This window comes from Ursus maritimus, unplaced genomic scaffold (genome assembly GCF_017311325.1).
Source record: "Ursus maritimus isolate PB19 unplaced genomic scaffold, ASM1731132v1 scaffold_2, whole genome shotgun sequence".
Taxonomy (NCBI): domain Eukaryota; kingdom Metazoa; phylum Chordata; class Mammalia; order Carnivora; family Ursidae; genus Ursus; species Ursus maritimus.
This window is the reverse complement of record NW_024424452.1, coordinates 20,200,015-20,212,156: the sequence shown is the minus strand read 5'-3', so window position 1 is coordinate 20,212,156 and position 12,142 is coordinate 20,200,015. Positions and strand designations below refer to the sequence as shown.

General features: G+C 48.3%; 1 protein-coding gene across 7 annotated transcripts in view; it reads right to left on the bottom strand.

Annotated features, from left to right (window-relative positions):
- The window catches only part of ARHGAP17 (Rho GTPase activating protein 17), an 89,173-nt gene extending 77,572 nt beyond the window's left edge, over positions 1-11,601 (bottom strand). For 4 of the 7 annotated variants that reach the window (XM_040635199.1, XM_040635202.1, XM_040635203.1 and 1 more), the window contains exon 1: positions 11,441-11,601. In XM_040635199.1, coding sequence (XP_040491133.1) covers positions 11,441-11,493 — 53 coding nt within the window. In that variant the 5' untranslated portion in view covers positions 11,494-11,601. The remainder of the gene's footprint in view (positions 1-11,440) is intronic. The other 3 variants (XM_040635200.1, XM_040635204.1, XM_040635205.1) reach the window with 3 other exon arrangements.
- Positions 11,602-12,142: the final 541 nt, after the last annotated feature.

Sequence of the window (12,142 nt, the reverse complement as noted above, 5' to 3'; positions counted from 1 at the left end):
ATCTCTCCAGGAGCTCACAGGATTCTTTACTCCTGGGGTTCTTGGACCTGGGCTTGAAGAGGTCAGTGAAGTCCGGGAAATTAGATGCAAAGTTGTGTGTGTGAATGATTTTTTTCCCCCCCCGGGGAGAGGGCTGTTAGAACCTCCATCTAAACCTATGGGTAGCAAGGCTTCTGTTCCTCAAGACTGCTCCAAGAGTCAAAGACTGCAGCTAAGTCCCCTGCCCCGCGACCTGCTAACCACTTCTTTAGAAGTTATATTAACATACTGCTACTTCTGCTCCATTTCAAATTTCTCTTCCAGTTCCTTCCTCAGTCCAAGTGCAATGCAGTTGTTTTCTCTGCACGGTTGGACTAGCACAAATTCACATTTCTGCCTTTAAGCCACACACCTGCCAATCTTATGACTAAGCTCTAACGTCAGACATACTAAAAGGTGTGTGGCTCCGAAAAGACCGGGAAAAGGCTTGTAGATTTCCATCAGGAACCACTCAGATGAGGACATTTGGATTTAAACAGGGCTTTACCAGTCCTTATCACATTTTTGGAATGCCTAACAGGGGTGAAATCACAAGCCCTTTGTACCACATTGCTGCAAACAATTATACGGCGACACATTATTTTGGAGTCTAACCCATTAAATGAGAGATAAAAGAGAAATCACTGAAATAAATAATAGGAAAAGCAGAAATAAAAATATGACGGATAATATTATACACATAAAAATTCAAAGAAGTAACAAAGGGATCAGTTGCAACTAGCTTAGTAAAGTAAATAAATATATATACAAACATGAACATCACTCATGTTTACCAACTAAACTAATTAGGCACTATTTCCAACAATAACAAAATACTTAGGAAGCACACAAAAGCTTTGAGTATAGGGAGAGATAAGCCATGCTCGAGTTGAAAAGACATCAACTCTCCCCAAGGTTTAGTTCATTGATATGCTAGACCATAAATACCTGGGATTTATTTGTTTTTGTATCCTCAGAACCTAGCCCCTAGCAGGCACCCAATAAATATTATGTGGATAAATGAGCTTTAGACCAACCAAAATCATAAGTGAATTCTTCTGGGAGCTAGAAACAAAGGGATACCAAAATTCATTTCTATACAGAAAGAGGTGAGACTAAGTAAGAAAAAAAAAAGCTAAGGAAGACCAGCTCTGCCAGATTTAAAGCACGTTACACATCGCTAGTTATTATTAGCACAGTGTGGTGTCGGCAGGCACAAACACACACGCCCAAAGCCATACGTCAAGGGAAAGAAAGCCAACAAAAAGTCAAAGCCGGTGTGAGAATTGTATGTTTAAAAAAAGAGGAGCATTAGAAACGAACGGAAGTGAAGAATCACTGGGCAACCTATCTCAGCAGATAACATCCAGCCATAACACGAATCACCGCAGCCCTTCCCTCTCTCCCTTCTTCACCCCAAACACCATGTGCTAAACAGGTTTTCAAGTCAGTCCCCACACCATGGTCCTACTCCCTCCTAGCCTGTTGCAATAGTTTCTTTCACTTCTCCCCCTCCTTCCCCTTCCTCCACAGTCGCAAGTCACCTGCCACCAGAGTGGTCCTCCTAGAACACCAACTTGGCTTTCTCAATCTTCTGCATATACAGGCTCCCCCAATTCTTTTTTTTTTTTAAGATTTAATTTATTTATCTGACAGAGAGAGAGAGTAAAAGCAGGGGGAGCGGCAGGCAGAGGGAGGGGGAGAAGCAGACTCCCCGCGAAGCAGGGATGTGGGACTTAATCCCAGGACTCTGGGGTCATGACCTGAGCCGAAGGCAGACGCTTAAGTGACTGAGCCACCCAGGGGCCCCGGCTCCCCCATTTTTATTGCAGTGGTCCTCAAACCACGATCCCCCAAAACTGGCACGGAAGCTTTTCTAACGATGGTCTCCCACAGATGAAAACAAAAGCCAATCAACACTGCCGGTCTCTAAAATCTGGTGTCCACAGTCATCAGTGCTCATGTGTTTTAGTCCTGCCATCTTGGGGTTGTTTGGGGAACGCTATGCATCCTAGTGGGTCCAAGAATGCAAAAGCATGAGAGTACTGAAAAGGATATAAAGGATGAACCAACATGGTGAAAATTAAAGAAATTAAACGTGACACTGAGAAATGATGCTTCCATAGGGTTTCAATGTACAACAAAATTGTCTCTTTTAGGGAAAGATGGCAGTCAGTTTTTATTCAGCAAAGGAAATAAGAATATGCTGCTTTTAAAGCTTTTTAAAACTTTGTGAAGAACCAACTTACTCCATCTATCGGATGGAAATGCATCCAAAGGCTTGTGAATTTAAACACCACAGTCATGCTGGGCTTAAGGACATACAGATATACAAAAAACCATTAGTTTACTACCTAATTTGAAAATAAGAGCTGGACAGAGTTTTCCCACTGCTAGCAATACACAATTTACAGACAAAAAATATTAAGTTAATTTATAGACATAAAACATTAAGTTAAAGGATAAAACTGTCAGTAGGTTAGGTTTCCCGAGAATTTTTCTTCCCTCTGGGAGTTCTTGTTCACCCGTCATCTCTATTTCCTGTTATCAAGATGGCTCAAGTGTCGCATGTCAGAGAAATGTTTGCAGAACCCCAAGCCAGTGTCCATGCTCCATCTATCCTAGTACTCACCGTATCTAGTGAAGTAGAAACACTTGGGTGTGTTTTCCCAAGGTACAGATGGGCATGGGTTCAACTGGCCAGTCCAGCCCACACATCTCAAAGTATCCAGTGACCACGTGAAATCCAAGCCGGTAGACTGAGAAATGTTCACACTGTCGGGTCACTGGTAGCTGGCCATTGCTTAGAAGAATTTCTGGCAGTTCTGAACATTTATTTATTTAGACTTTCATATTCATTTGAGTACCTATTGACTTTGTCTACCATTTATGATTTAAATTCTTTAGGACGCATACATTGGCTAACCCACTTAGAAAAGATAGAAGACATGCTAATGAAACATTTAAGGAGAGATTAAGTGGACTACTAGACCAAAGTATCCCTGATAAGGAAGACACCTAAAAGGAACTGTGGGAAAGGACAGTCAGAGAGAAACGTCTTGGGACTAATCAGAAGGAAGCAGCCTATGCAAATCATTAATAAGCTGTAATTAACAGGAAGTAGAAAGACATCAGAGAGAAGTCTTACAGCCTGGAGAGCTGAAGATGAACTTAATATTGTTTTCACATCATCGGCTACAAATAGGCTGTACCTATTCAAAAGCAGTGTCTTTGGGGTGCGTGGGTGACTCAGTCGGTTAAGTGGCTGCCTTTGGCTCAGATTCTAGGATCTAGCCGATGGGCTCCCTGCTCAGCGGGGAGTCTGCCTCTCCCTTTCCCACTCCTTCTTCCTACCTGCCACCCCCGGCGCTCTCTCTCACTCTTTCTCAAATAAAGAAATTATCTTCAAAAAAAAAATTTTTTTTTAAAACAGTGTCTTCTAGGGGCGCCTGGGTGGCACAGCGGTTAAGCGTCTGCCTTCGGCTCAGGGCGTGATCCCGGCGTTATGGGATCGAGCCCCACATCAGGCTCTTCTGCTATGAGCCTGCTTCTTCCTCTCCCACTCCCCCTGCTTGTGTTCCCTCTCTCGCTGGCTGTCTCTATCTCTGTCGAATAAATAAATAAAATCTTTAAAAAAAACCAAAAAACAAAAAACAGTGTCTTCTATAAATCACAGTGCCGGGTTTTCAACAGAATCCACTTTATCTTCTGAAACTTGTATCAAACGTGTACACGGTCATGAACGGGTCCCCTCACTCATTATGTAAGAACCCAAGGATAAGAATGTTAACTTGTTTATGTTGCGATATATGAATAAATCAAGACACGGCGTTAATATTTCCTTTCTAACACCCAAGATCTGCTGGAATAGGTACAACTAGGCATATTCGAATTATCTGCTCGTAGGTCTGTCTCCCGACTCAAGTTCCTAGGAATCAGTGATCTTTTTAACCCCAGCCTCTGACAGGTTCTCAGTAGACATCTGTTGAACCGAACTGGTAACAGAACAATAAAATCGACAACGGGCCATTAATGCCATGGCAATTAGATGAGCAAATGACACAGACAGAAAACTCATGAAGAAATACAAATATATTTTATTCATTTCAACCTTAGTGGAAAAAATTTAAAGAGGTTGCAAATTTTCTTTTACAAGGCGACATGGAATGCTACTAGCATAGCGGTGAAATACGACACGCCTCACGCCGCATACAATGACACACGTTCCAGGGCACATCGTTTGTTGCACTATCACGGAGAAGGCAATTTAGCAATACTGTGACCACATCCATATTAATCTCCTACAAATGTCATGATTCTGGACTCCAGAGAATTCATCAGAAGAAAACAATTTAGAGAAGAAGGGCTATGATAAAATTGTGACTAGCCATGCCAAACCAGAGTGGAGGCTTAGATGTCCCACAAAAGGGATAAAATCCAGCTCAAGCTAGCTAAGCCAGTTGGAAGACAATTTCGAGTTCAGGTTTAAAAAGAAAGGAAGAAGGAAAGCTTGAACTCAGGCCATCGGGAGGCAGAGACCAAGTCAAAGATAACCCAGAGGCAGAAATGCCAGATCATGGGGAAAGCCTGGATGTGAAGAACACGGAGGAGAAAGGGGGACTCACAGACGACAGGGGAGGTGTGGTGTGGCATTCGAAGTGCCAGGGCAGGTGTTTGCAAACGCTTCCTGTAAAGGGCCAGACGGTCAATCACACGAGCTCTGCGGGCCGTGCAGTCACTGTTAACTGCCCAGCTCTGCTGCAGCAGTGTGTGCCTGGGTTCCAATAAATCTTTTTTTTTTTTTTTTTTACAAAACAGGCAGCGGGCAGGATTTGGCCTCTAGGCCAGAGTGTGCCAACCCACAGACTAGGAATACAGGGAAGGAAAGCCAATCTGAGGATGTAGTTCATGAGCTGAATTTTAGCAGGACATTCAAGGTGAGACGTTTAAGAGGAAGATCAGTCTAGGCAGGAAGAGATACCAGGGCTAAAGACATAAAACTGAAAGTCATCAGTCGTGAGGTCGTAGGTACAAAGGGGCTGAGATCACCTAAGGGAACGGTCTGAGAAGACAGGAGAGAAGGGACGTGTCTCTGTCCAACTACAAGGGCAGCGTCAGATCCCTGGGGCCCTGGAAAGGCAGGAACATCACAGACTAACCCCTCAAACTTTTTAAAAAGAGGCTCCTATTTTAACACAGAGACAAAGCAGATAGGAGTGTAGTAATATTTTTAAAGGGATTTATACTTGATGAATTACTGTGGCATCTACCTACACTTGAGAAACAGAAATAGAATGATACATGCCAAACTTCTACAGTCTGACGAGAATGCATGGTGCACATACCAAATTCCGGGACCCTACATCAGAATGTCAAGTCCCTTGGGCGGGGGGACAGGGTGGGACATACTGGGAACCACTAACATACTGGGAACCACTAACACAGAAATTATTTCAGATGAGAATAACATGCTGCCTTCCCATGTAAAACCGACGCCACAGGACCACATCTGTTTAGGGTTCGTTTTTGTTTCAGTGAACAATGGGTTTTCACTGACCTATAAATACTCTGTTTGATATTCCAGGATTTCACAATACGTGAAGTATATAACAAGGCCACGCAAGATCAGACTCAGAAGAACCTGCGAGGATAACAGATTTCTTTCCTCCTCTGCTCTACGCAGACGCTGGATGGGATCCACTCAGATCGCAGCAAACAAAACATCACTACCTCCCCTTTCTCAGAAATCCTGTTCAGAGCTCCCCTAGAAGAGGCAGAGGATTTCCATGTGCGGAATAGGTGAGGGATGTAGAATGCTCCTGCTGATAAAGTGAAGGGTGTGGTTTGTGATGCTGAGTACAGAAAGGGCTGTCTCACGGGGGACAGACTGATTCCTTGTGGCACCGGAGGACTGCCCTGGGATGGCCAAGCAGAGATTCATTTTGACTCACTGAGAATTTGTGTTGCCCCTTAACACGATGGGGCAGGCAGTGAGTCTTCTGCTCCTGGGGAAGGTCATTAGATTTCTGTGAACAGGGAGGGGTCTGCAAGGAATGTTAACACGGGAAAACAAGCCAGTAGGAAGTGGGGCAAAACGGATGGTTGACGCCCGATCCAGAGGGGACAGTGGCTAGTCAGCCCCTACTGCTTGTACGAGGGAGCAACGCCAGACATTGCTAGGTCTTCATGATTGTAGAAGAACCTGGAAACCCAGGTTTTCATGGGACAACACCGAATCTTTAAATATGGGCCAATGATTGTAATAAATACTTGCATATTTAAGAAATCAACCAAACAGAACACATCGATGCCCTGCAAGCAGTGTAGATGTTTGGTTTTGATCATTCACATATCCAGAATCTAAAAGGACTGAAGCAGGGTTTCCCAACCTCAACACTCTTGACATTTGGGACCCGATCATTCTGGGTGCTGAGGCGGTCCTGTGTGTGGTAGGATGGTCAGCAGCATCCCTGGCCTCTCCCAGCAGATGCCAGGACACCCCGGCCCCCAACCAAGTCCGGACCAACAAACATGTCCCAGATGTTGCCACATGCCCCCCGGGGCACCATCCCTGGCAGGAGCCATAGGACTAGAGCAACGTCCAACTCCCAGCTTCCAGGATTTTATGAAAGCATTGCACATAGCTCCAACGCGGCTTTCTCCAAGGAGAGCTGCCTACGTGAAGTCCGGACTTGGAGCTGCTTTGGAATCCCAGACCTGGTTTCTGGTTTATGACAGCTCTGCCATTAACTAGCCTGAGGACCTCTTTTGAGTCCTCGCTTCCTCATCATTCAACCAGGAATAAATAACACCACGTCTGGGTCTTTCTATGGAGAAGGCAGTGAGATCATTTACACAAAGCCCCTAGCCCAGCAGCTCGGCCAGCACCAAAGACATCGAATGCACATGAACCCTTCCCTGGTGAATCAGGTGAATAGGCGGCCAGCCCAGGGTCTGTCGACAGAAACACGTGGGATCCAGAGTCAGAAGCCCTGGCCCCGAGTCCTGCCTCGGCCACTTAGTAGCTGGGCAAACGTGGCAAGCCATTTTTCCTTCCTCATAAACTGGAAATGATAAGCACCAGGAGGTGAGAACCAAGCCAGATGCCCTGGGACAGCACGTGGGAAGCTGACCCACTAGAGAAGTACCGATGAGTATTACTCTCTGATCTTTGTGAGATTTCTGAAAAGGAAAGAAGCTCTTCTACAAATGCAAGAACCGAAAGTGCAGTCACATCAGGGTAAGGTACAGGAGAGAAAAGGAAACTTGTAACAGGAATCCTTAGCTTCCCGATCCTTTTACACACGCAATTGCCAACTGGTGACCCACACACAGACCAAGTCTGACCACAGACAGATTCTGTTGAGCCCCACGTCATGTCATGGTGGTGGTTTAAATTGCATTAAATGCCACCTGATTTTCATGAAAATCCAGATTTCTGGCCTTTCTCAAAAACTCCAAAGGTCAGGCCACACTGGGCCCATATTCGCACATGCCCCTCTGGTGAGACAAGCACCAGTGATCCCCCTCAGGCCTCAGCTGCTCTAAGTCACTCTGATTTCACTTGCCTGGAGTCTGTAACCTTGACTTCTCTAAAGGCTACTACCTAGGAAAGCATTGGGACCTACAGGGAGTACTTCAACCTTGGCACAAACCAACACTTAAAGAGACACTCCCTTCCAGAGCCTCACCTAGGTCATCAAGTCTCCTAGGTAGTCGCTCAGACTGTTGTGTTCCTTGACACTTATACCTCATAAGGCAACGTTCCTTGAGTGCCTCACCCTGGTGTACACCTTCCTGCACTCAGGCTAGCCCTCCCCCACAAGAACCACCTGCCTCTGATGGGTTATTTGACTGCACTGGGGATTTTCAAAATATATCTTTCTTTTAACACCAGGACTACAAAAGACACGACGTGATACTTACTATATCCTGACCAGCACTCATTCTGTCCACCTGCTGGTAACAGCACCCAGTGTTCTCTGGAGGGACCAGTACTCCCCCATTGCCATTCCCTGTGGTTTGGGTGGGGCTGACTCCATTCCCATTTCCAGGGCAAGGCATGGGACCCAGCCAGACATCTTCAGAGTCTGTCCTGGGGCTCTAGCCACAGTGAAAAGTAGTCTATGTCCCTCTGGGACTTGAACTGAGGAGGGAGGAAACCTGGGTGGGGCAGGGGTGTCTCCTTGTGGACACAGCCTGTCTAGAGAGTGGATCCCCTGGATCCAGCCCTGGCTGCAGCCATAGTCCTTTTGGACTCTGGGTCACATATGAGCCAGTAAAGTTCCCATCTTGGCTTAGGGCAATTCGAGTTGGGTTCTCTTACAAGGAAAAGAGACCTAATCAATAGGAGAGAACATTGAAAGTCGTGCTTACAGATGGGAGGAAAGGCTCTGCTCCAATTTCCTTCTGGTCTGTTTGTTTGGTTTTGGTACCTCTGTCCATTCACTCAGAGTGGAGTGTTGCTCACTGTATTAGCTGTCCCTCTCTAAACACTTGTCTCATGGTCTATAATTATTTCTTGCTTGTCTGTCTCTTCCACAGATCTATTGAGCCCCTTCAGGGCAGAAACTGGGTTGTGTTCACTTGTGATTCTTTAATACCTTGAACAGTACACAGTGTGGCCTCCATAAGTGCCCCTTGATGAATCAGCCATCCTAATTCTCTTCTTTGGGACCCCCCTGTCATGAGACCACCACATAGCCTCACGTCTGTGATACACAAACCATCTTCTGAAACACACTCATCCTCCCATTGTAAACACATCACATCATGAGAACTCCCTCCTTGCAGCCATTCCTCATTCTCCCCCATGTTCGTCCCATGGAACCTCACTGTGCGGTTGCTGATAAGGTCCTTGTTCTTGGGAAGACAACATGGCCTTCTCTGAATGGATAACACACACGATGGGCATGCCATTCACACACATGACTTCACTCATGGGCGAAGGGGACCTATGCTTTCTAGCCTTCCTCTTGAGTGCAGTGCACCCAGAATCCCACTTCTGATGTCTGCCAGTAACACGATAACACACAATCACAATTCTAGGCTCTCTCCTGCCTCCGTGTTTTCTCCCTCTGCCTTGACAATGACCGGAGTGGAAGGAATACAGATATGTCGAGGAAATCGACAGCAGTGAAACAAAAGCTTCCCCAGAAAAACAGTTTTGACTTTGGGAGCATAACTGCCACACCCTTCATAGCTCTGTAATAGCCTCGGCTTCCACTGGCATCGAGCAATAAAGATTTTCAAACAGAGTCAAAGGTCAGGGCCAGAATTACAGTCCCAGTGTGAATCACCACTGACTCTATCCAGTTTTCATTTTCCCATACTTGGGCTCACACCGCCAGGGCGATCTGGTAGGAACTAGATTTACACTGGATTTGACAGTCTTTGTGGAGTTTCTACCCTGTGCTAGGCACCGCAGCAGACCCTGGGAGATGAAAGAGAAAGACAGCAAGGGCTCTCAAGGCATTTTGTTTACTGGGGAACAATAACAAGTAAAGAGGCCACTGCATCATAGAAAACCAGGTGCTGTGTGGACTTAGGAACGTTCCCCGGGATGGGGCCATCCATTCTCTGTCGGAGCATCAGGGAAGGCCTTTTAGAGGCAGACACCTTGGCCTGGAGAGCTGAAGAATGAGTAGGAGGCAGCTGCAGGGCTGGTGTGGTGAAAGGAACTCTGGAGAATCTCAGGTAGAGGCTAAGAGGTAAGAATGCTCGGCCTGCTCCATAAACTAGAAGTGGGGCACGTATGGCCAGAATCCAGGTGTGAAGAGAGAAGCTGCTACAGAGGAAGCTGGGGCCAAAGAGGGGCCGACTGGCTTGGTAGCTTGAAAAGGCTCAGAACTTTGCACAAAAAGAGCTAACACCCCTTTCCTGATACAGTGTATAAACAGGCCAGAATGACAATGTGACAGATCTGTCTTGACACTCACTGAATATTGATTTTACAAGGCATGTTACTAAGAATGCAAAGGGAGGCTGGGGTAAGAAAGCTCACAAGGAATTATCTTAGGATTCATTTACAGATTCTTGGTTGAAACATTGCCCGCACTACTGCCCTGTCTACCTCCCTCTCAGCATTATTTCTATCATATCCTACAAATGACAGAAAAGCACTAGGCTTTAGGGGACAGGCATGAAATCTGAAAACAGTAAGATAATAGAGTGGGTTAGGAACAAAATTAAACAACACAACTAAGCCACTAAGCAAAAAGTTAGATGGTGGGGTGAGGGGGGGAACCGAAACAGTAAAAAGCAAATTTAGAAAACGGGAGGGGAAGTAAAAGTATTTTGGTGCACACACACAGAAAAAGAACTGTCCCCACGTGCTTTGGCCAAACCAAACTCCTCCTTTGACTCAACTGTTTAAAAAAAAAAGAAGCAAGAGCTGTGGAAGACTCACACTTTCATGTCTCTGCCCAGCGAAAACAGTCACTAGGTCCAGTACAGCTAACTGCCCTAAAAGACCTTGAAAGATCTGCCCCAGATAACTGGGCACATGACAGTCACCTCCAGGAGCTCTCAAAACCACCAGTCGTTCCTGTTCCAACAGCCTGGTGGGCTACAAACTCCGGTCTCTTCTGTCATTTCATAATCGAGAATGTTTCCTGTCAAGCATGAAAGCAGTCCCAAAGAAACCTGGAGAAGGATCTGCTTCCAAATCCAAAGGAAGAAAGGCTTCTTAAAAAGCCATTAAAAAAAAAAAAAAAAAAAAAAAAGTTGGCCCAAGGCGTTTCCACAATTCTTTCCTCCCAATTTCCAATTTCTCAATGTCAAGAACTTGGGCAGTCGGGTCCATAAGGGCCGGGGTTTGGAGACAGCAGCACCTGTACAGCCCCTGCATGGACGCCCGAAACTCCCTAGGAGGATCCCATGGGCTCTGATCGCCCCTTCCTTATTTACTGCCATCAGGCACTTGGAGGTGGAGGGTCTGGAGCGGCGGGGCGACCCGGAAAAGTTGAGAACGCCACCCCCAGAGCACAGCGCCCATCCGTCCTTGGGCACACCGGTTACCCGAGTTTTCGCCCAGCTCAAACTCGGGGGAAAGGCAGGGGAAGGCTCCGGTCCAGTCCCCCCAGGGCGATGCAAGGCGGGGCCTGGACAATGGGCGGCGGGAACCCGCGCCGGGGGCTGTCTCAGGAGGCCGACCCACCCCGCTGCTCCCGGGGGCTCGGGCGGCGGCTCCGAGCTGGGTTGCAGGCCGCGGCGTGGCGCAGCCCCGGGCCCGGACCCCCGTGCCTTGTGCGGGGCGGCAGCAGGGGACCGGAGCGCGGGCCCAGAGAGCAGCCGGCCCTGCCGCGCCCCCGCCCGGCCCCTTCGCCTGCTCCGGCCTCCGGCAAGGTACGCCGGTTCCCACCCGGCGCGCCCCCGGTCCCCACCCTACTCGCCCCCTGACGACCCGGATCTGCGCACTCGCCTGCCCACGGTCTGGTTGGCCAGCTGCTTCATGCGGTTGAATTGCTTCTTCATGGTGGCGGTGGCGGCCCGCGGGGCTAGGGCCGGGCAGCTCGGGGGACGGCCTGGCGCGGCTACATCGCTTCCCGGCCCAGGCGGCGGCGGCGGTGGCTCTCAGGCCGGCGCCCCGCCCTCGCCGCGTCACTTCCAGCGGCGCCGCCCGCCAGGACAGTGCAGGGCCCGGGCAGTCCCCTAGCGCCAGGCCGGGGACGCGGTGCGCACTAGGGCCTCCGCCGCCTGAGACCCAGGCCGCCTTGTGCAGAGGAGGGGACCCGCAAACCGGGCACCGCCGCTGCCTTGGCAACCCCCTCCCCGGTCTAGGCCTCACACCGGTGGGAGGCAGTTGATGGGTCACACCGCTCAGGGCAACCGGTGAACCAGCAAACCCAGGAGTGGGACTCACTGTCCCCGCAGGCTAACGAGGCAGGGAGGGACAGGTCACTCTGGAGCCTCTGGAGGCTGGAAATGCCCAAAGTCTCTTGAGGGCCATGCCTTACACGTGTGTAGACATTTGTCAAATGCTCCTAGGACCTTCACTCCTAGGTGGATGGGTGCGTGGGACTGTGTACCTTTCACCTCCATTAAAAAGATTCGGTTGCGTGGAAAGCACACGCCAAAGGAGTTTGTGTACTGTGATACCACTTAGGGGGAAAGTCGAGGGCCA